Consider the following 24,543-nt stretch of genomic DNA (forward strand, 5'->3'; position numbering starts at 1 on the left):
CAAAAGTGGATGGAGTTCAAAACATCTGCACTCATTAAAGGTTGTACTTTTACTCCTGTTGGGAGTCTAAATAAATTCTACTTGATTTTATCAAGTCATGCGTCTCTGTAGTTCAGAAACACACTCATCTAAACCCTGGGGAGCACTGAGCCTGGTCTTAGATAAGGCTGCCTTTAGTTTCAGTGTGCACAAACATGTTGTTGTAGCTAGTACCAAAGAGTCAGAATTTTTTTAAAATGGGATATAAAACAGAATTATTTAGTAGCTTAACTGAAATACTCTCCTTTCTTGTACATGTTCAATGTTCTGAGGAGCAACACTTTGGGAACCAAGTTTCTGAGTGAAATAATTCATAAAGGAAGAAATTATTTACAGAAATACATGATGTTTACAAAATCTCTCCTTTTTATTTTAGTCATTGTAATTTATTAAATCCTTATTTCCTCAGAAAAAAGCAACATCACACGCTCCAACCGTGGCGAGGCGGTAAGGATCTTGAAGAGTTCGCCCCCACCAATACCCAAAGACATTTCCCTGGACCGGACAGAAGTCTTCGCTACAGTCCTATTCACAGAGTTCCTCAAAGAACTAGCAGCCATTGCACAAGAGCACTCCATCTTATCGTACATTCCTATGGAAGAGTGATCACGTCTCAGTAGATGCTCCAAACTCTTGTTTTGTTCTTTTCAGACACTACTCGATGAAGAAACCTCTTAAATCAAGTGATTTATACGGCCACTTCTTAAAAAGTGACATATGTATGTGACATATTTATTTCCTTAGCGAGGATAATCAGTTTCATGTGCTTTCAGATTAATCTTAGAGTTTTGTAAAGGAGTTTGGCAACCAATGAGGAGGTCAAAACTTTCAGCTAGAAGGGTTCTGTTTTCTGAAGCATACACCAGCCTATAATGTTCACAGGAGCAAACTCAAGGTCCACCAGCCAAAGACTGTAGACATTTTTGACCTAAAAAAATCTTCAACCTTAGGTTTTTTCCCCTTTTCTGAATGTTTTCTACAACCAGCTCCAACCTTACCAAAATCCATTGACCTGTTTTGTTGTCTCCAGCACTCAGGTGGCCTTCCTGGAGAGTTGATGTCTCTCTGCCATTGGATAGCAAAGCATAAGTGAGCACCTTGCAGCATCAAAATGTAATACAAAGATAGCTGTGAAAGCAGTGCTTCTTCTTCTGCAACCGTTACTTTAATTACATTACGTATTTTTATTGGCAAAACATGTTGGCCACAAAGTGGTCTGTTTGTTTTGGTGTTTCTCTGTTTATTCATGATGGTACCTCAGGAGTCCTTTTAGCGCATGTTCTGTTCTCTCAGCTTCTAAACAGCCTTTGGGTAAAGCAATTTTCCCACAATGCACTAGTTTTTCACATCAGTGAGCTCAGCGTGTCCTCCAGATCCGAGCACCTTAACACAAATTATTCATATCATCTTTAATATGCCTTACTTTAGTGATGCTCTATAGTGTACATATTGTAAGAACACTATGCAAATCAATGATGTTTATGGTGTAATTAAGTTTGAGTTATTTTCAGAATGGGAAGGGGTATTTAACTTTTTATGAGTTTATATTGCTATTCTTTTTTTTCAGTTAGGTTACAATAAAAAAGATAGTTATGTTTTATCATCTTGTATGTAGGGCTTGTGTAGGGTGGTGATAAGTCTGAGATATCTTTTTGTAACTGATACCGAGGGCAATCTGTTGACTTTTTTTATCGTAGTTCAGTAGTTGCACATTGTTGTTTGTGTGATTGTTGACTCAGACATGCTAATTATTTAGTTAAAAAGCATACCTTGACTGGCTAAAGAACGAATCAGGACAAAAATACTTTCAACATGGTGCCTGACTTCTAATGTTAGCTCACAATATTGCCTGATTCATAATTGATACACAGGAGTACTACAAAATATCATAGTTATTTAAACTGAAAGTATATTTTTGTATTTTGAGCTTTCCTTTATTAAAGTGTAATAGATAAGTCAGATAGGTTGAAGCTGAATATGTACAGTACATGTGATGTGTTGCTATATTTTATCAGAGGAGTTGTAAATAATGAAACACAAAAATATATGATTTACAAGATAATAGAAAGATGCTGATATGGAAAAGTCCAATTTTGGAAAGTTATAATATCTTGTATTTGAGAAATGTAAAACTCTACATTTTGTGTTTTTTGTCAGGAAAAGATGCATAGATAATGGACTGATTTAACTACATCCAACAAAACACTCTTTAACAAACGCACAAATTATAAGCAGGACAATAATGAGGAGGAGGCTTAAAATATACTGTTAAACTTATTTTCTTTGAAAAATACACAGTGTTGATTATCTATATCAAGTACTGCAATAACTTCAGCGTTGGAAATTGTATTTAACGTTGTTCCTTTTAAGATCCATACAGTTTCTATGCAAGCAATATATTATGTTAAATTGGATTTAATAGAATGGCTTGGAAAAGTTTATTTGTATCAATGAAGTTTATTGTCAATTGTGTTGAATATGTCTTTCTGTCTGGTAAAAACTGCAGAACCATTCTGCACTCTGAAATGACCCTCAACCAGCAGCATCAGACATACACAACAAGTCACAGTAACTTTATCAGCATTATAGCATGAAAACGGGGACGGTACAACTTCAACTTTAAATAAGCCTTCATTAGGAACTTCAGTTGTGTAAAAGACCATCAGTGCGCACACAGCTCAGCACAAAAAACAGACAAAGACACACATAGAAGTGGCTGTATTAAAAGCATGATAAATAGGTCGACAGACATTCTACCATTATCTATCTCTGTAGGTTCTTCTTCCAAAGATTCATCCTCTCTGACACCATTTCGCCTCAGTTTTCTATCTATGATGTGATCAGTTTGCTGTTTGTGCTGAAGCGTCTTGTAATAATAAAAACATATATAGTAAAGAAAACTGGATGCACTACAGATTTGTACTTCTTTCAATGTTCTTAACTGGAAAGCCGAAAGGTTTTTGAAACTAGAAACCTGCCTGTTTTTCACCTTGCTAGGTGTGGTTTGTTGTAGTTTGTACTGTAAACTTGGACATCCTTATTTAATGTGGTTTCTTTCTGAACAGAGCTTCTCCAAGAGAAAGATTTTTTTTCAATCAATATCTTGTTCTTTGGTGTGCTCAAGAGCTGAAATAAGAAATGCAGACAAACTGAAATCTGTTGTCTAACAGGCTGGTTTTAGAAAGGCTTATTCATGGTTTTAAATCTTACCAGCTTTGCTTTTGTATTTCCCTTCTCCAACCTTAGTGAGTCATCCTTTAAAGGACTGGAATTTATTCAAAACACTGCAGCAGGTCAACTCACAGTACTCCAATATTATTTTCCCTACACTGGCTTTCAATCCATTTTTAGAACTCACTTTAAGGCCTGTGTTTTTCTTTATAAAGTCCTGCATGGACCGGCACCTGGTTATAACTTTGACCTGCTCTACCCCCATACAACCCCAGTACATCCACAAGGTCTTCTTGTTGTCCCTTTGGTCCGTCTGGAAACCGAAGGTGTTCTTGCCTTTGAATGTGTGGCTCTGACACTTTGGGACACGCTTCCATTACGATTGAGCTCGACAGCATCCTGTGATGTTTTTAAAAGGAGCTTAAGACTCCACCTTTTCAAAATGGCTTTGACCATCTGATCTTATTTGTACAATTGTAGTTTTCTGTGTTTGGGGTTCAATATCATTTGTTATGTTATTATAATTTCAGTTTACTGTTCAGCAGACACAGCAAAGATGCAGATGAAACATGTACAGTATGTTTTTTTCAATCTTCAAGAATAACTGCAGAAAATATTTCCAATTACTAACTTTCAAAACAAGGCTCACTGGCAGTAATATTTGTAGAATACTAAAAGATTAGGACATTAAACAATTAGGATAAAAAGTGTGAAATATCTGAACTACAGGTGAAATGACAGGTTTCAACCAGCAGAGGGTGCTCATTGATTAGTATCCTGCCTGAATGTCTCAATAGGAAGCAGGGTTTGTGTCGCCTGTCTTAACAAGAGAACATGTCAAATCAGCAATGTTTCTCTTCTGGGATTTCCAGACCGAATGAATGACCGTAATAGCCAATAAGGCTGTGGACAATGGAATATACATCTGTAATGGAACACAGGCAAGAAACCATTCTTGACCTCCATATCTTTAAAATAAATAAATAAATAGTACCGTAAATTCCGGACTATAAGCCGCTACTTTTTTCTCACACTTCGAGCACTGCGGCTTCTACTCCGGTGCGGCTAATGCATGGATTTTTTATGGGGGACAATGAGCTTCTGCCGCAAAAATATTTGACTTCGTCACGTCGGATCTTAATATCAGTCATTTTGCGCTTCATGCACGCACCCTCATCATGGAAAACACACGGAGAAATACATATGATGCAGCTTTCAAGTTAAAGGCGATCGACCTGGCTGTCAAAGAAGCTAACAGAGCTGCTGCACGTTAAGATGACACTGACAGCGACAACAGAGACTGAGGAAGTGAGTAATGAAGTCATTCTGAGGCAGTGAATGGATGGACTTTTTCTTGTGAAATATATTACGGTCATCTTTTTCATCAGCCGTGTTACAGACACCGTCGGCAAGGCTTCGTATTGTAACGGTTCATGTTGTAAAGTCAGTAGTTGATAATGTGTTCATAATTCCGATTATGTGGAGAGTCAGTGAATGCACCAGCGAGAACGTGTTGAGTGGCTGTATGAGAGAACGCTGGGGGAGAGAGTTGGATTGTTACGGCAAGTTATGTGTTGCTCTCTGCTGTAAACGGCGTGGTCACGGCCGACAGTGATCGGGTTATTAAAAATTATTATTTGAACGCTCTCGTCGTCCTTTAACGTCCGTACGGACGCTACAGTATTTGCGGATGTTACCGGTAGCCTACGTCTGTGTAAATAGCTTTTGTTATAGCGTGGACACCTGCGGCTTATAATCAAGTGCGGCTTATATATGTACAAATACATTTATTTACTTATTTTTAGCCGGTGCGGCTTAAATCCAGGTGCGCTCAATAGTACGGAATTTACGGTATTTTTTTCCACCGGAGTCTCTTCATACCTTATTTCCATGATTTTACTGTTTCTGAAAGACTGCACAAAAAAGTACTGATACAAAACTGGCATTTGGTATTAATCTGAAAAGCTTTATTATTTTTTAAACGCAAAGATAAAGAAGACTATTTTTTCAGTACTTAGACAGTACATACTCAGCTCGACCATCAATAGTTTCCTCTTCACACAGACCACCATTTACTTCTATTAAACAGACTTAAATTATTTAAATGTGCACTTTCATATAGTTAGTCTTTCACAGAGTTCACAAATGCTCCTGCTCCTGTAGAACCGTCAGACCTTCATGAAGTCTTCTCCTGTAACATTTTTCTCACTAAAACCGGGTCAGCTCGGCCTTTGGTCTCTTTCTGAACCAGTCCCATCAGCTTGTTCAGAACCTTCGTGTTTCCGTTTCTGATAGCATGAACCTACAGAAAGGAGCAGCAGACAACACGTCTAAAACCCAGTAATACAAAACAAACTGTGATACGACTGTAAGAACTGTTATATTAACCCTCACCTCATCAGGATGCGAGTCCACCACCTTCTGGCAGATACTTCGCAGCTGTGATGTGTCACTAACAAGACCTAAGTCCTGCTCCAGGATGATCTGTGAGGCTGTCTTGCCTGAAGAAACCCACATCTCCTGAAACACCTGAGAAAAAAAACCAGGAAGCAAAAAGTGAGAACTGAATGCTCACAAGCTTTAGCTGGGCTGTTTGTTTTGAGTGACAGATAGAAGGGGATAATTCTACGGTCTGTGCAGCTGTCTGACCTGCTTGGCAACCGAAGAGGAGATGTGTCCTGTTTCCATGAGCTCCAGCAGCTCAGACAGGGCAGAGGGAGAGACGGGGCTGTAATCAGATGAAAAGGGAATTTAATTACTTTAATAGATTTAATGAAGAATTACGAATATATACAGAGGAGGGGAGGATAGGAAGGAGTGGGAGTGCAAGGCTGAAAGAGACGATCAACTTTTTGAAAATGCCTGTGATATCTTTGTCTTCTTGTCTTCTTGTTTATTCTCAAGGCTACCAGACGCACAGAATCAAAAAGCCTGTCAGAATATATTAAAAAGAGACAGTTTCATTCAAAACACTGCAGGGCAGACAGCCTGCGTCAGTTCAAGCTGTACCAAACATGGCATAGTCATTCAGAGAAAACACGGAGATGAAGAGAATCCATTTTTGCAAACACAACTCAGTTTGCCCAACTGTTGCAGTGCAAATTGAAGGATTGATTCTCAAACAGGGGCAATTGAACCTGAGGGGGTATTTTTACAGTTACCCAGGGTGAAAAGAAAGCTGAAGGCAGACAAAGTTAGGCTTCTACTGATAAACTTAATAAAGGCAAAACTCCCACCTTCCCATACGTTCTCAGTTTATCAGGAAAAATGGAAATCGCAACTATCTTTCTCTGTTTAGATGAAACTGAATTCAGATTAAAAAAACATTAGAAATAGTAAACTCAACGTAATGGTTACACTTTTGACATATCTTAAAGTTATAAGTTGAAGTCATTAAAGTAAGATAAATAATTACAGTTTGAAGAACTTTCGTTATCTACATCTGCTAATGTTTTAGTTAAATAAGCAACATAAATTGCCATCTTAAAGCTCCTGTAGGGAGTCTCAGTGTGTGTTTGATTTTATGTCTTGCTCATCTTATTCAGCATGTGTCAGTATTGCCTTTTTAACGGTGATGTTTTCTTGTCGTCTTTAACAGACAAACAGATCACTCATCGTAAACCTTTCTAAGGAAACCTAAAAACAGGCTGTTTTGGCAGCATGTTGTTAAATGTCTCATCTGATACCTACTGTACCCCGCAGCAGCACTCACAGGCAACCGAATGAACTAAATAGAACAAAACCCATGTTCTTCCTGTAGGTCTCGTTGCCTTTGTAGGTGATATAGAGGCATTGGTAGTCATTTCAGTCTTTGTCTTAACCGGCTAAAAACTCCTTGTGGGAGCTTTAAAGATAAGTAATAAACAGTTTAAATGATCAACTAATATCAGGTTGTACGGATGTTTGTTAGATAAATCTAAAGAAATTATCAAAGCATGGAGGAAAGTAAGTAATTGTAATTCTAAAAAAGGAAAATATCCAGGGCTAATCAATAAACTTATGATTCTTTTCCCAACATGTCAAAGGGTTTGACCTCTGACTTCTTGACCTATGTGCCTCTAAATTAGCTCTGATTCTGAGAGGCAAGACGACGGTGACAAGATTCAAGGAAGCCCTTCAAAAAAACATTTCAATATCTTTGATTAAATACAAAACAAAAATACACCAAATGAGATTTCTGAGTTATTCTGTCTCTGACTTTCTCCGTATCTCCTCTGCCTGCTGCTTCTGACAGTCCTACCGACCGTTCGTTGTTTTTCTTTAACTCTCATTTCAACCGGAGCCAATGTGACATGCTGCATAAACAAACACGAGCCACTCTGTGGTTTACTCACACACATAAATAAATGTTTTCAACCGTCTGGGAATGAAAGATAAAGTAAAGCTCACAGCATGTGCGCTGACGTCATTATAGACTGGTTTCATCTTTATTCCTTCTATAATGACTCGCAGACAATTATTCAAAGAAACAATAATTTTCTATAACTAGAGTGTCGCTCTGAACTGAACAAAAAAGGGAAAATATTTGTGAAAATGTTCCTACTCTGAACGACCAACAATTTATAAGTTGCAGAGTAGGACTCAATAAGCTGAAGTTAGGATCTTTTTGGAGACCTTACGTTCAAGCTGAGGCACATTTGAGCAGCTCTGTTTATTAAGCTGCAGTCACTAATCAACTGAATTTGAAATGAAATTGCTTTAAAAAGGAATGAGTGGAGTAAGTCTCTGAACACTTGGAGGTAACTGGAGTTATTTTTCTGTAGCCGGTGGCTGGATAAACATCCTAATGTTTCTGAAGCTTGAGTGAGGAAGGTATTGTACCATGTCAGCAGCCCCCCACAACAGCACACGCTGTTATTCAGCCTTATTAATGGTGTCGAGGTTGTAAAAACCCAAAATTAGATTGATTGATTTTTTTTATTTTTTTTATTTAAACTGACATTTTGACGTTTGTTGCCCTGCAAGTTTAGCTGTCACATCAGAAGGTAATATTTTGTCCTGCTTTGTGAAATCAAAGTCATTCAGACAAGGACTTTTTGTTATTCCAATTCAATCCAGTTTGTGTATAAAACATAACACACATCTATTGACCTGACCACATTCATGAAATGCCAAAAGAAAACATCAAGTCTATTTCTAATCAATCATATTTCATCAACACTAGAGAAGAAGCGTTTACTTCAGCTAGAACTAAAGTCACTCTAGAAGCAGCTGCATGAATGCTTCATTCATGAGAAGGGGAGCGAGATAGAAAAGCCGAGGTCTGAATTATCGGAGTATCAGATAGTATTGAGACAGGAACATTATATGTGTTTCACATTATAGCAAAACAGTTGGAGTTGCAGAGGAGAAATGACCCCAGCTGCAGGATGGACCGGTACAAGATAACGTTATAAAAGTAACTTTGTTAAAACCATGATTTATTAATCACTTTATTATGGAAAGCTCTTGTTAGCAAATCCCCTGCAGCAGTTAATGTTCACTCCGCGCCATGATATCCTCTTCTTTTGGCTGCAGAGTCAATTTCATCAGCCTGACTCCAACTTCACTGAAGCCCTCGTGCCAATGATACACGCTGCCAGCACTCCCTCCACTTCCTCAAACTCTGCCATATGTTCTAAGTTTTCTGTGTTCCTTAATTATGATTAAATGTTCATGTATGTGTTTATCAGTCTAAGATCTCTCTGAGGGAACCTTCTTGCCGTTGGGATTGTTTTTTTTGAAAAGCTGCAAGTTAAATCTAAAAACAGCAAAGCTTTCCAAGCCAAATCCTCTCCGTACAACCAACCATCTGCTCTAAATGCTTCAATCCCTGATGTGAGAGTTTCAGACTTTACTTTGGCAAATAAAGATGGAAAAACTATGGAGCTTCACTTTTTGTAATGAAAGTTTTGCTTGACTATTTTTCAGACAGTGAAGAGGTAATGAGGGGGAGAGGGATGAAGTGGACGGTCCCTGGCCAGACGTTGGGTGTTGTTGCGCACGGTCAGCACCTTTGATAAAGCTGCTAAACTAAACAGGGCTGAAGACGCAGCCAACATACTAAAACTGCCAAGAGCTCAACTTGAGGCTCAAAAAGTAAATCTCCCCCGCTGTAGTCCCAGATCCAAATCCCCAACTTTACACTTCAATTAAACAGGTGTACAGCCTGCTACAAAAACTAAACTGTTTGGATCTCTATGTTTATGTAACCTTTCATGACAACTGTACAGTACATGGGTGCAACTTTTTGGGTAAAACGAATGTATAATTAAAGGGAAGCCTGCAGTCACAGATGCTAACTGCTAGCCGTCTGCAAAGTGTAGCTATAATGAGCTCCTATGCAACGACCTTTTTAAAAAAAAAAAAAAAAAAAAAAAACTTTTTTTAAAGCATTTTATGCCTTTATTTAGAGAAAGGACAGAGTCCAACATTGGAAAAAGGAGCCACAAGTGAATTTGAACATGGGCGGCCCCTTTGGACGACAAAAGCCTCCGTACATGGGGTGCACACACTTAACCCCTCTTAATCCCTTAGCAGTGAAAGCAAAGTGGAAGTCCTGAACTTGAATACCAGGTTGTTTTATTTATCAGAGGATGCTATTGGGCTGAAAGTGTTTCACTATTTATTTATTTTTTTAAAAGTCGGAGATTTCAGAGAGAAGGATTCAATGACCTTCTAGCCTTCTCCCCATGGGTGACTTTATCTGTTCTTTCCCTCCACCAACACATTTCAGATAAAGCATTCAAAAGGAACAAAGAAAGCAAACCTCAGAGCGGTCATGTGCTGGGGCTCTGACATCTAAGACCTGAGCCTTTGCAGCAGAATGGTGCTGCACTCCGGTGCTGTGATGGCATTATGTGAAAAAAAAAAAAAAAGTGACCTGAAAGCAATGATATGTGCCTCACCTCTGGTTCACGCTCAGGTCTTTCTGTTTGAGGTGCCCCAACAGCTCATTTGTCACCCAGCCAATAACCTTCCTTGGCTCCTTGTTGGTGGCCTTCAGCACCGCCTCAAAGTACTCCACCAACCCGTCTTCATTCTGCAACAAAAAATATAAAGGTATGATTGTTTTGCTTGCATATTAACTAATTAAGATAGTGTTAGCCAAACAAGGTCCAGCAGTACACAGCTGCCTGCTGAACCGCATCCAAGTTTTGCCTCGACTGGATCAGATGGCAAATAAAAAAGGGAAAGATGCAGGAAACAGACTTTAGAGAGGGAATACACTTTTCTCTCCCTGGTTTTTGCTTCCACCCACTTCAACTCACCACCAGAGTGAAGCTGTGCTCAGGCAGGATGCCGTACGTCTGCACCAGCCTGTCTCTTTTGACGCCGGGTAGCTCTGGCAGCCTTTCTCTTATCTTCTGCACCACTACCGCCTGGCTCGCATCAACGCCAGTGGGCAGCGACGCGTTATCCTCGTACACAATCAGAGGGGGCAGGTTGGGCTCTGGCATAAACCTGAAGTGCAGAAGAAAAAAAAAAAGGAAGGGGGGAGGGGGTTATCAGCACTGCAGGTAAGGTTAGAGATGATGTCGTAGGCTTTTGTCAGGTACTAATAGCCCTGTGATCATTTGAATTGATCAACCTTTATTCATTTACCTTCTTAAAACTTAACACACACACACACACACACACACACACACACACACACACACACAGAGGTTGAGAGCTCTACTGACACCTCTTTATTTTTCACCTTCTCGTTGCTCCTCTTTTAAGGAAGGTCACGCTCTTCTTCTCATGTCAGATCTTCATGTAAGCGAAAAAAGTTTTTCCCTTGACAACATCAGTACAGATAACTCAGAGAGCCTCAGACTCACACTCACCTGTAGTCCTGAAGACCTTCTTTGTCCCTCATAGGAATGGTCTCCCTGAGGACAAACACGCAAACATCACAAGAAAAGATCAACATTCTGATTGATAAGCAATTGTGTGAAATGTTTCAAAAACTAAACATATATAAAGTTAAGTATGTGAGGAGGAAAAAGAGAAAGAAAAATCCCACAGCATTTTCTTTTGGAAAACTCTGAATGGATTTCTTTTCATTGCTATTTAGACCTTCAAACTCACATCAATGTGCATGACATCAAGCATTCATCAGGAAGTCAAAAATCGTTTTGACTTCCTGACGATGGCTTCAATCCAAAGAGCATCTTTAACCGTCTAAAAGTCCAGGAGGCGCTCCTTCCTGTGTTTCTTGATTTATTCAACTGGAGGAACTGCAGTTCAATATGGGACGTATTAACACCTTTCTTTCACAGGTAATCAATATGTTGATCAATGGAACAGCAACATTATCTTTTAAGACTGCAGACAATGTTCAAGCTAAATATCTTAGGTGGGTACTGCAATAGTACATTTCTTTGGCGATAGAACTGGAGGGTAAAACGAAACAGACGTTTTAATTTGTCAACTTACATGTGGGAAATTGCAATGGCCATATAATGATGTTTTTGGATATGTGAAAATAATCAGCAAATCGACCAATACAGAAGAGGCCCACTGGTTGCAGTTCCAGTTTTTTCATCTGTTGCATTACAGCTGATCCCAAACAAATTAATCATTCTGTGAATAAATAAACAAATAAATCGAGATCACTTCAACCAGGCTGCCTGAAAAATAGATTGGTAGCTAACTTCTCTGGGATGGAAAAGAAAAAGCCAATCATATGCTTCACCGTCTTTCTCGGACATGCGAGGCCTCGTGGGAAGGAGGCAAAGCACAAGAGGATGTTTAAAGCCTCAGCTGTGTGCGAGCCGCCTCATTCTGCGAGCTCATAAAGCCTGTGAGTAACACAGCGCTCACGGATAACACAGGCTGACAGCAGCATCCAAATGGCTCTATTCATCATGATTACTATGATGGTTCCTCCTCAGCAAAGCAGGGGACTAATGAAGCAGGCAGAGATCCCAGGCAGAGCAGGTTGTTGTAGTTGAAGCCTGGCACCATGTGGCATCCTCTTACCCTGATTTGGAGTCATACGCCCTGGTCTCATTTTGCACCGTCCCCCCTCTCTGCAGGACATCGATCTGTCTCTGGATTTCGTAGTCTGGTGATGTAAAAAAATCAAACATACAGACGATTTATTCACTAACTGTTGTACACACAGCTATAATTTTGTGTGTTAAATGCCAAACATCTGCTTTGATTCACTGACAGTCCTCAGGTCTCTGACTGCTGCCACGTTATAACTGTGATAAACGATGTGTTTCTGCATGACTTTTAAATACCAATTCAGCAGCAGTAAATGTGTTACAACTTTATTGGGAAATAATGTCAAGGAGTGCTTGACAACCTGCATGTGAAATCCTGAGGTTTCCCGCTGGCTGAGCCTCTTAATCCACTTTCTAAGTGAAGCTCAATCAACAGTCAGTGAAAGCTGAGTCGACATAAAATCTATGATTTTTTAAGTGAGTAGCTGCGAGGAGCCAATTGAGCCCCACATGCAGCTGCAATGTTCCTGACTGCTTGTCAGTCCTAAACTCATGCATCACAAGTTTTTTGACAACAACTCTTATTATGCTTCCTTTCTTTTCAGCAGAAAACAAATTATAGAAAGAGATTTGAGTTTGGCAGAGACAATATTGCAGAAGTGTGTGGATGAATGTGTTTTCTACATTCTCTTTATTTAGTTTAGTTTTATTTTGAACATGTAAAAAAAAGAATTTCTTTGTCAATGTTTATAAATAGTCGGTCGTTAGAACAGCGACTTTAATTTTCCAAAATGTAGCTAAATATCTCTGTGAGGTCTTTACGTTACAAGGACCAAAAGCCCATAAAAACATTATTTGTGAGTATTTTTTTTTAAGTATTAAAAGTAAAAGTCTGCAGAGTTTTACTGCTGTCGACGGTCAGTGTGGACCTTATTAAAAACATTTTCTACTTCTGCTGACAAGTTAAATCCTTAAATGTGTTACATATTTTATAAGCTAATCATCTGTTCCGTTTGTTAAATCATCAGTACAATCTGAAAAATTACAAGCAACAAAATCTGTCAGAGAACTGTAGCGGACTGGAAAAGAGTTTTGTTTTGTTTTTTTCTGATTTTTCTGTACGTCCAGCACATGTTGAAAAATTGACAATAAAGATGGCCTTGAAATTAGGTCAAAAAGTCTATAAAGTTTGTGATGGGTCCAAAGGCTAGACCAGTTGAGAACCACTGCTTTACATAACACCCTGCACATGGGAAGACGTTTTTTAGATGTATATAATTGTTGTTGTTGCACTGTTTAAAAAAAAGACACAAAATGATGATTCGGGAGCTGACGAGGAGAAGAGCTGTTAGGCTGACCTTGTGAAGAGCAAGGCTTGCTGTTTTTTTTTTTGTTCCTGTTTCCGGTCTTTGTACTCATGTAAGTTATCCAGGAGCTGGTTGTAGTTTATTCCACTCTTTGTACATGTTGTGTTTTTTATTGTTCTTTATATTTGACATTTGCTTCTTACAGTTTATTTTATTTAAGTAATTGTTATTTTAGCCTGTTTAACTGTTTTTTGCACCAATACACCAAGACAAATTCCTTGTATATGTGAAAACAATTCTGATACTGATTATTGTCTGTGCAAAAGTGCGATACAATCTTAAAATCCAACTCTCAGTAATAAAGCATTAAAGGGATACTTCACCCATTTGCATGAAGCTGTGTATCATTAGAAAAGTTAGAAAGTTTTCTTCATGTGATGCAAAAAGCTTCATATTGCATCACATGAAGAAAACTTCCAGACAAAGAAAAACATATTTTTCTCGTCTCAGGGCAAAATGAGGGTTGGATTCATGACCATTCAACACTACTACCATGTTTCTAATGATACACAGCTTCATGCAAATGTGTGAAGTATCCCTTTAAGATTACCTGCATGTCCCAACAAGTCAGTTTTTCTGTCGCTGTATTTTACCATTGAATATCTCATTCTTCTAGTCTGACGTGCAGCACTTCAGATTGAACGGTAGTAAAGCTATCCTTCTGCTCTCCTTCTGTTGACTTAATATTATAGGATGCTTACCTATAGCTCTCGCCAGGAACCGGACACTGTTGATGTTCTTCACCTCGGCTCTGATCCCCAGAGGCTCGCCTGGTTTGTGGACAGACACGTTGGCATCTACTCTCATCTGTCCCTCTGTGGGGTAAGGTAAGATGATTTCTGAGTTGGAAAGCAGCTTGGGGTCTACAGGCATAGCGGCTCGGCCCATGTTAAAAAAAAAAAGAAAAGAAAAAGAAAGGACGGCAGAGAGACAGAGACAGTGAGCGATATCGTTACCTGACATGTTGCCTTGACAGGTGCCCAGAGCCTGCAGGATGAGCTGAAGCTCTCTGACAGCTGCAGCAGCCTCCTCTCCACAGCTCATGTCGGGCTCCATCACCAGCTCCATTAGGCCTACACCTGACGTATGTGAAGACATCTGTGTTTAACATCTCGAAGGTAACTACTCCATGGAGTTATGTTGCAAACCTCAACAGAATTTTGGAATTTAAATCTAAAAATACAGTCTGTGCATTTTTCCTGCCAGTATTTAAAGTGTAAGCTGGTGTGTATATATTCACTGTATTTAAAGAATGCTCCAACAGTAGTACTGCTTTTATTAAGGACTACAACCTACCTACTACTGAACAGGTTGGATGGAAATAAAAGTAGAATGTTGAACCAATACAACATATCTGTCTCATTTATGTTACAAAGGAATACATGCATACTGTACCATTCCTTTTCCTACACAGGTAATGCATTGTCATTGTTTCTTCTTATTTGATTAAACCTTAACAAAAATAATGAATATTTATGGCCTTGAATCACAGGGCAGAGACCGATCCTCTTCAACATTACCTGCTCTGTTTAGGTCTATAAGTGTCTGGCAGCGGAGCTCATCGTGGAGACTCTTGCCACTGTCCTGCTCCAGCTGGATCTGTTTGATGTTTGCCGTTTTTCTGATCACCTGGCTCCTCCTTTTCCCTCCGAGGAGGCTGTAAGTCAGTGTGCCGTCTATTGCAATGGGCTGCCGCTGCTGAGTGATCTGGTACCCTGCCTGAAATCACCCCAAAAAAAAAAAGAAAAGAAAAGAAACATCAGCTTGATATGAGGTAATTCTGTGCTGTAAAACTCTATGCAGCAAGATTGAGCAGAGATTAGAGACATCATGCTGCATTGGTATGCAGATTAAAAAAAAACAAAAAAACCCAGCTACAGTAATATAGCAATCAAGAAGAAATACAATGCTACTTTTTAAGCTCTAGAAAAATATGAATCTATTGGGAGCAGATAAATCTGCTTCATTTTGAAGACCCCTGGGTAATATTGCCTGAAACCAAGATGTTAACACCGAGTGCACATTATGTTGAATATGGTTATTTTATTCTAAATAAATTAATTATCACTGTTCATTCAGCACTTTAAGTAAGGGGAGCTAAAGGATTCCTGATGTTATGTTTCCAGAATATACTGAAGATAAGAACTTCAACAAAATATGGAGGATAAAGATGTTACTTTCAGGGGTCGAACATTTAAATTCTATTTCGGTGACGTACCATTGATGAATATGCCGCAGTCAGTGCCATGAGTCGATGTGTAAAGGTCAGAGAGGCATCATCAATTAAGCCCGCTGCTTCCTGATTGGCTGGGCCGTCATTACAATGCTGAAGCAGGAGTGCTGCTGCTGCTGCCATTTCACTCAAGGTTTTCTCCTCACTTAAACCATGGGAATAAATATTTCACTTGCTGCTTCCTTTCCCCCCCCCTCCTCCTCTTTCTAAAAGAATCTGCTGCCCTGAGTATTAATTCAACATGTTGCTATGGCAACCACACCACAAGAACCACACATTCATCATACTTATGCTAAAGAGAGTGTGGGAGAAAGGGAGTTGCTGGCTTTCTATCCTATGTGTCTGATGTACACAATCAAGATTCCCTACTTTAATAGACGACATAACAGACTATCGGGGTTTTCCTTTTTTAATTTCTGTTTTTTTTTTTTAAAGGATGTCTGCAAGGCATGTCATCTTGAAATCTGCCAGATTTTGTTAGCACTGTTGCAGCTTTTTCCAAAAAAAAATCCCCTGATTCTTACTTACTGCTTCTATCCTTTCCTGAGTTTTGTCTCCGTGGTTGTCAATACTGCCTCTCCTGCTGCCTGAAGCTGCGATAATGTACATCACGGAGCATGTGTATAAGGGAAGATTACTTGGATTTACTGCCTAATAAATCAGCTCTGTTTGCTACAATACACAGAGGGATGCAAGTGTGATGTTAATAAGGTCTTGGTAGCCACATTAAGTTTCCTGATTACACCCTTAAAGTAGATTGAGCAGCCCTAATGAGCAGTCATATCCAAAGTTACTGATGCATTTCTGCTCATAGACTGTACTTACAGGATATAATACAAACACACACTCATAAACTTGTTTTCATTTTGTGTGAGCTGCTGAGTCATTTTTCTGACTATTTACAAAGTCTCGAAATAAACCAGCCTCTGTTGGTCACCTCATTACTCGCTCCCGCACATAGATCTTCTTCTCAGCTTCCCACACAGGTCGCAAAAACATCCTTTCAAACTCTCATTAAAACACATGTCAGAGCATGACGAGCCAAGCCCCCATGTGTTTATTTGTAGACTTAATATCTAAAAGAAATTGTAATGATTTGCTTTAGCTGGTTTGTTGGTGTGGAGCTGTTCAGGCGTGTTATTAAAAGGCCGTTAAAAATTTTATATGCGTCTCCATTGAAAGAAGGGCCGCTGTTTGCGCGGCGACATAAATCATTTAATGAGCAATCGTAGTGTTTTACAAAATGCAATCAGGGATTTCGAGTGGTGCATATCAATAATGTAGAACACAATTTACAAATGTATTTTTCAAGGGCGGGATCATTTATGCCTCGCTACCGCATTGGGTTTGAAAATCCCGCGCGTGGATCACACTCACACTTTGGATCAAGAAAAAAAAAAAGTGCCATCATCCTTAAGGCCACTCTGACATCAGCTTTTAAGCTCAAAGATTCAACAACACAAGGCTGACGATAGAAATAAAAACCAAGTTTATCAGCCGTGCAACAGCAGGTCATTTGCAACACGGACAATTTGAAAATCAAACACAGACTCGGATTCAACATGCTGTCAGGTGATGTTCAGACATCTCAGAGAGAGAAGAAAAAATGTAATCCGCCATTATCCTCCCTGCTGTGTGTCAACTCCTCAGAATTCTTCCAGAGGAGGTGATGCAATCTTCGGTAAACACACAATAGAGTGAGAGAAACTCAGTAATCTCTTCGCTTCTGGAGGGATTTTTTTTTTTTCATCATCATTTTTTTTGCCCTGTATTCCAAGATACATGGACCTCCTGGGGAGAGATAATGCATCCCTACCATGGTGATTAAAGTATGTAGGGCTGCAACTTTGTGATAACTAGTGAGTCTGTGAAGTAATAAACAAAATATCCACAAAAAGAAAACTTCATCTATCACATTCTGCAGAAAACTGTGTTGCTCCATCGGCTTTATTAATGACCTTAATGACAATAAAGTCAAGTTGGCAGCAACATTAAAGGAGAAACTAAGCAAACAAATCAAAGACAGGAGGGATTTATATCAGTGCAACACAGGGTAACAGAAACAACGCCATAGAAATACCTGCTGAAGCTCTTTATCCTTGCTACTCCTTCATGTGAATGCTCTCCTTTGGACAGTTTCTACGTACACTACCAAAGAGTCAATCTCTCCCTCCAGTTCTTCATTCCACTATTATCCTCTGTATTACCTTACTCAATGCTGTTCCCCCCTCAGTTTAAAAATTAAAAATGCTTTATTCTCTAAAACATTTTTTCTTCCATGAATTTCTTGACTCATGAGAGGAGGTCTCCGGAGGAAAAAGTGGCTCGAGAGTTAAAATGACATTTTCATTCTCCTTCTGAGCCTGAAAATGTCATTCATAATGACAGTAAAATTACCCTGAGGCTCTGAGCCACAGTGAAAACCTGTCTTTGCAAGCAGCCAATTACAGAGAACAAAATGATCATCACTTTGGGAAGCTTGTTACCTGGAAATATCAGTATTAAACAGAACTTCTTTTGGATTACCAAGACCTCTTCCTCAGCAGCCTGCTTCTGTCTGTTGCTCACGTTCCATGTTGTTTCATACATACAGTAAGTACAGACCCTACAGTCCCAAGTCATCAGGACAGATATTTAATTACCCAAACACCCTGTGTACAATATCTGTTCGGATTCTTGAGTCTTCAACAGATATGCTTGAAACTGCAAAAAGAAGATATCTTAAAACTGGAATAAATCATTTTTTAACAACAACAGCATAGGGCTGCATGATCAATCGTAAAAAAAAAAAAAAAGAAGAAGCAAAATGCACGAGATTGCATGCATATGTGCAAACTCATATTTTAAATGATAGCGACATGTTAACTTACTTGCTTCACAACTTTCCTGGCTGCTTTATCAGTTATCAGTTTATCAGTTACACTCACACAGCATACAGCAAAACATACATTTAGTCTGTGAGGTCATTAATGGCTGAAGACCTGAGTCGTCTTGTGCTCATTGAAAGAGTTTCCACAATTTTCATTTCATATCATGGGAGACAGTGAATAATCAAACCATGCACAGAACTGTTTAGAAAACGCAACCTGGAGTTTTTATGACCCCCATAATTATCTAAAGTATGTGCAGAAAATAAATCTGAATCCAAGTAATCAGTCAAAGTACAGAGAGGGAAATGGTCTGTGGATAATGTAAAAATAGAGGTGCAATGGAGGGAATGAGCTGAGTGAGTGGAAAAAACATTGGTCCTTTTCTTTAACAGCTTTCAGTGTTATTTGTCTGTATGTTCAGCAAAGAAGCTTTTTTGCTGCTTCAGCTGAAGTTGCTCACAATTTCAATTAGAGCTTATGGCCGGGGCGAGTTCACTGGTAGTTTTGGGATGTAAAAGCTGGAGGAAGCTTCTATGAAAGCAAAAGCACTGAAGCAGCATGATGTGCAGGACAATAGTGTCTCTATACTGCGGTTTGTAAGATAAGGAGACCCCCCCCCCCACCCACTACTGCCTGCCCTGTCACTCCAACACTTATTAAACTCACGGAAAAAGAGAACAAGGACAGAAAAACTCACGGGGAGGTCGGCGTAAAAGTAGTGCTTTCTGTCAAAAACGGACTTCTTGTTAATGGTGCAGTTAAGAGCCAATCCTGTCATCACAGCTGCCTCGACACATCGCTTGTTCAGGACCTAGGAACAGACTACACGATGATCCGACAAGAAAGCAATCCAAAAGCATACAGATTAACTTTGATGGAAATAGGTTGGACAACACTTACCGGTAATGTGCCAGGTAAGGATGCATCAAAGAATGACACCAGAGAGTTTGGAGGTGCTGAGAAGCGAACCTGTGAGCCGGAGAATAGCTTGGTGTTGGAGTTAATCTGGGCATGGATTTCCAGGCCTACAACTCCCACCAGCTGCTGGGGAGCACTGAAGCAGAGAGGAGCAAGATAGGCCAGAAAATCAGCGAGAAAAGTAGCAGTGCAGCATGGAAAAGAAAAATACTTGTTTCTCTCTGCCTGACTACACACTCCAGATCTAAGCAGGCTATGAGTATGTGTGCAAAATAAGTCCACTGAAGAGAGTCAGTATGAGGACTGAACACTGTTGTGCAAAGCAAAACAATTTAAAAAAGGAAATGAAAAAGTGTTGCTTAGAATTAGAACAAATTGCAATGCTGGTGAGAAACCTCCCGAGCCTCTAAAACACATTTTTGTTTCTCTCTTTGATTGAATTACTGTCTTAGTAAATGTGTCATCTAGTTACATAATTGTATCATTTGTCATAATTATAAAACATTCAAGTATATATATCACAAGTATAGAACAGGCAAAAGGGGAAAATGTACATGCTGGATAAGACTTATTTTTAGATTGAAAAACCACTGATTGGATTTAGACCTACTGTAAGGTTTGACTGGAATTAACTTTTAAAGGACACGTATGTAAATCTAACACGTGTTTTTTTACAGTGGGTACTGCAGCGCAAATTCAAAACATTTAGGATAGCTGTCCCCCCCCCGCCCCCCCCGCCCCTCAACCCCTCCTCCCAAGAAGTGATGTGCTCACAGATTGCCATGTCGTGGGCACTGAAGCTTCAGTGTTTAGCTAGCTCTGCGTCCATCTTAAAACCTTCCTGCATTCTAACCTCTCCATTTTTCAAAAGCATCTCCATCATTTACCCGAGTTCTACCCTGTGTCTGGTCTTGAATTGGTGAGGCTTTGAGGTTGGGTCGTTTCAGTTAGATCTGAACTAGTTGGATTGCCCTCTTCCAGCACTGCAACACCTGTTGGTTTTCTATGACAGCTGAGAGATGTCCATAGCAGCTGTGTGGGGGCTCTTTAAATCTGCTGTATTGTCAAAACTAATAAATAACCATTATGGAGCAGAATACAAATTTGGAAGGAGGAGAAACTGGCTTGGTATGTGAAAACATATCTTCAGAGTCCATTATTGAGGGCCTGACACTAAAAATATACTCTCAAACATGGCCTGAGTAACCACGTGCATGAGGAACCATCCTCACACTATCTGTACGTGTACAGTTTTGCTGTGTAAATTCAATTACACACAGATGGATGTTTATTTGGCCTTTTTGTCTTTCTTAGATGGGAAAGTTTAAGAGAGACAGGAAATGTTTTGAGAAGAAAGTGTGTGTGTGTGTGTGTGTGTGGGGGGGGGGGGGGGTATAAAATGTGTTGAATTAAACCACACTACAGATATTCATAAACAATGGCCTTATAATAAATCTTTTTGGATAAACCCAGGGGGACAGATGAACCGAGCAGGGGCACTATCTACACATTTCCAACAAAATGCTTTTAAACTTGACGCTTGCACTTGAGAAGACATGACGTAAATATAACGTTGTAAAAATGTAAATCTCCACACAGCAGTAAAAGCAGAATAAATCTGTACATCAGATATGCATGTTTGAGGTCTAAAGACTCAGAAAAGGATAGGCTTGAAACTACTTGGGAAAAACAAACGGAAAGATGCTCCAGTAATAAATGTGTGTATTTGGAGCTTGATCAATATTTGGGACCAACATACTCTCTAGCAACTCTCTAGAAATGTACAAAACTTTGTTTGATATGCCATTATGAAACAATAGAAGAATATGATAGAATAGAAAGTTTGTTTGAAAGTTTTGTTTCTATTGTCAAAGAGTCTCTGATTACTTGGAAAAGAGCTATGTAAAACAAAAGTATTATGATCAATATTAAGATCATTATCATCTATTGAAACTAATAAGCAATTATTCAGTTTAACCTTAAAGAAACATTTTACTTTAATACTGAAGTTATGGTTAGGGTAATATAAAAAATATAAGTGATCATATCTTTGAGGTTATTAAACTCACACTGTGGTCTTCCTTTAGATATTTTTAGTGCACTTTGTTTAGGAGCAATTTGCACAGCATGATTAGGCTTTAATCATATTAAATTAAGTGACTGGTATAACAGACGTCCATCATAAGACACTTCAGCAGGTCATGATCGATAAGACTACAACAGCTCACATACAGTACGTATAGTAGAGGGACAGGTTTGGGCTCTTTATCATGAAATAAAAAGCAGGTTCACCTACCTTTTCGCCCTCCGCTGCGGCTGACTGTAACATCTAGAGCTTGATGTGCTAATTGGCCTCATCGCATATGAGGCTTTTGGATACATCATTGATATGTGTTTATTGATATTATGTAGCAGCTCACTAGCTGCCATTGAGGGGGCAGCCATGTTGAAATGTTCTAGTGAAGACGGGAATTGTAGTTTCTACAGTAACATTCGCTATCTACTCAAAGGCGCTAGGCCTCCGAACAGAACGACAACTACCAATCTTGCTAGGCTCCCAGTTTCCGTCATAACCTGCGTCATTTCCGTTCAGACAACTGGCGGGACTTCTCCACATGTTAGTTGTCGAGCAGGTTGTTTACAGGACGTGAAGGCTTGTTTTGTTTTGTTTTTTACAGAAATTGCAACTAAATATACACAATATGATGGCGACAAACGGAAAGGGAGAAGCTGGAGTAAACGGTGACGTGACATCGGTGTCTTCAAACAACGCTTTTGCAATGAAGAAAAAATACTCTGGGTCGGTGAACGGGGCAGAAACTGAGGATTCGTGTCAGTCCAAGCTGCAAAACGGAGAAGACAAGAGGGTGGACAGGTTTACCTTCAGCGCCGAGCCCACTGTCGAGGACATCAGACGGATGCAAGCGGAGTTTACGGACGAGCGGGACTGGAACCAGTTCCACCAGCCCCGCAACCTGCTGCTGGCCATGGTGGGAGAAGTGGGTGAGGTGGCGGAGCTGTTCCAGTGGCGTGGAGAGGTGGCGGAGGGTCTGCCGGACTGGAGCGACTCGGAGCGGGAGCATCTGGCACACGAGCTGAGCGACGTGTTGATCTACCTGGTGGAGCTCGCGGAAAAGTGTCGCGTGGATCTTCCGCAAGCTGTGCTTCGTAAAATGGCCTTAAATAGATTGAAGTATCCCGCCAGCAAGGTGCACGGATCAGCGAAGAAGTACACTGAATACAAAGACTGAGTTTGTGTGTTGAGGTGGAGAAAGAGAGCGACTGGTTGTTTTCTGAACACTTTATTCCTCGGTTCAAATGTCTTTTTCTTTGGTTGACTTATTGCGTGACCATCTGAATGCTTTTAGCTTGGAATGTATCAGCTTTTATTGAGGGTAAATTTTAAATTGATCATTGATAATCCCGAGGGAAACTGTATAAATATGCTGCTGTGGTACGGCCCTACTTCATCTACTCTACCTTTGAGTGTTATTTTTAAGAGTAGCCTCCAGTTCTTACATTTATAAAGTTTGACCTTGATTACAGTTTGGAAGTGTTGAAAAGTGAGTTTGTTGATTTTGAAGCAAAAATGATTAATGATCCAGATCATCCCTTGGTGAGGTGGAAATATTCATTATGTTCTCATGAAATTGTTTTCATTTATCTTAATTCACAATTAGGTTTCCATAAAGTTGTCCTCAATTGTGTTTACTGCTCATGTTTTTCCCAAGGTAAAGGCTGCTCAAAGTGTGTTTTTGTCAGTTGTTGTGATCTGTAGATAAAAACAAAAACCTGAAAATACTTTACACCATGTCAGTAGTTAATGCCTAGCTGTGATAAATGTTCTATACACTAGTCCTTAATAAATACTACTCTTGTGTGTGTACTCAGTTTTGATTATTTAGAGACTATAGTCTGTGGAAACATTCGGCATTCTCCCACACTACAAATCAGTAGCAGCTGTTTAGTATAGATATCAACTGAGTTACAATGAACTGCATTTATGTTGTTTTTATTCAGTAGCCTTGGGATGGAGTGTAATATTTACAGTCTGATGCTACATTACAAAACAATTAGCAAGCAAAGTAATCCAGAGAGACAGAGACACAGTTGAGGTAAATTATGCATGTTATGTTAATGTAGGCTATAGTGTGATGGTATTGCACCACGATATCGGAAATATAACAGGCGTATTTGCACTAAGAAAACAATAAGCTTTATTTGAAAGTTACATTGGAAGCAATTGCTGTTAATCTACGGCCAATTTTCAACACTAACATACTGTTTTGATCTAAAACAGTTAAGAACTATAGTTAGCAATGCATTATGATGCTCACCCTGAAGCAAACTGACAAAGACCATAAACAGTATACTGATGTTTTAAATTACAGGACACTACAGTATTTTTTATTTTTTTTTTAAAAGAGGGTGTTGCCTTGAGAGCGTGATCACTAGTGGTATGTTAGGTTGTTTTTTGTTTCTAAAAATATGCTACTGCTTATTTTTCTCAGTTTTCTTTATTAAAATACCCAAAGCCATCAACTCCTGAATGGAGAATCTTTGGAGGATCATTTGAATAGCAGTTTTCAGAGAAGGAAACACAATATGGAGGACATGTGCTACACACCAACGAAACCTGCTTCATCAACATGCATCGGATTTTAAAACTACAAATTAGACTCTTATTGATATCTTATTTCATTGATATTGCGGAGGATGTTTGATACAGACAGCTCTTCAGTAGCATTAGCTTGTCTAGGAATTGATTTTAACAATTTATTTTTGAGGCTTAGATTTACATTGTGTACAAATATTACTTCTGGGCAGTTTTAGTTGTATTTAGATTAAAAAAAGAATACAGCCAAATGGTGAGAGGACTGACTATCTGGGCTTTAACAATATTCTTAAATAGGTACAGTATAAACATTAAGACTTAAAGAGATAAAGACAGCCTAAGCTTTGAGCGTTGAATTATTATAAATTAATATAACTGATATGCTTAAGTGAAGCCTATTTTGACAGTCCTC

General features: G+C 39.3%; 3 protein-coding genes across 5 annotated transcripts in view; 2 read left to right on the plus strand and 1 right to left on the minus strand.

Moving 5' to 3' along the window:
- Positions 1-2,951, plus strand: part of fhip1aa (FHF complex subunit HOOK interacting protein 1Aa) — a 31,610-nt gene extending 28,659 nt beyond the window's left edge. For all 3 annotated transcript variants that reach the window (XM_079372350.1, XM_079372349.1, XM_079372351.1), the window contains one exon: positions 449-2,951. In XM_079372350.1, the coding sequence (XP_079228476.1) occupies positions 449-645 (197 nt within the window). In that variant the 3' untranslated portion in view covers positions 646-2,951. The remainder of the gene's footprint in view (positions 1-448) is intronic.
- Positions 2,952-5,155: 2,204 nt separating this feature from the next.
- gatb (glutamyl-tRNA(Gln) amidotransferase, subunit B) lies at positions 5,156-22,056 on the minus strand. The gene is made up of 13 exons (XM_079372419.1): positions 21,813-22,056; positions 19,499-19,652; positions 19,296-19,409; positions 15,016-15,214; positions 14,452-14,574; positions 14,197-14,310; positions 12,160-12,244; positions 11,022-11,066; positions 10,461-10,653; positions 10,098-10,231; positions 5,860-5,938; positions 5,605-5,739; positions 5,156-5,512 (listed from the first exon to the last, which is right to left on the minus strand). The coding sequence occupies exons 1-13, from the start codon at positions 21,959-21,961 to the stop codon at positions 5,387-5,389; spliced, it is 1,650 nt and encodes a 549-aa protein (XP_079228545.1). The 5' UTR covers positions 21,962-22,056; the 3' UTR covers positions 5,156-5,386.
- Positions 22,057-22,114: 58 nt separating this feature from the next.
- Positions 22,115-23,367, plus strand: dctpp1 (dCTP pyrophosphatase 1). Its single transcript, XM_079372488.1, has one exon. The coding sequence runs from the start codon at positions 22,219-22,221 to the stop codon at positions 22,765-22,767; it is 549 nt and encodes a 182-aa protein (XP_079228614.1). The 5' UTR covers positions 22,115-22,218; the 3' UTR covers positions 22,768-23,367.
- Positions 23,368-24,543: the final 1,176 nt, after the last annotated feature.

This window comes from Symphodus melops (genome assembly GCF_947650265.1).
Source record: "Symphodus melops genome assembly, chromosome: 2".
Lineage (NCBI taxonomy): Eukaryota > Metazoa > Chordata > Actinopteri > Labriformes > Labridae > Symphodus > Symphodus melops.

Coding starts and splice junctions, on each gene's coding strand:
- dctpp1 (XM_079372488.1), top strand. CDS start 22,219: ATGATGGCGACAAACGGAAAGGGAGAAGCTGGAGTAAACGGTGACGTG.
- gatb (XM_079372419.1), bottom strand. CDS start 21,961: ATGGCTGCCCCCTCAATGGCAGCTAGTGAGCTGCTACATAATATCAAT. Junction 10,232..10,460: donor AGCACAGCTTCACTCTGGTG/GTGAGTTGAAGT, acceptor TTTTTGTTGCAG/AATGAAGACGGGTTGGTGGA. Junction 5,939..10,097: donor GACCTGAGCGTGAACCAGAG/GTGAGGCACATA, acceptor ATCTGATTACAG/CCCCGTCTCTCCCTCTGCCC.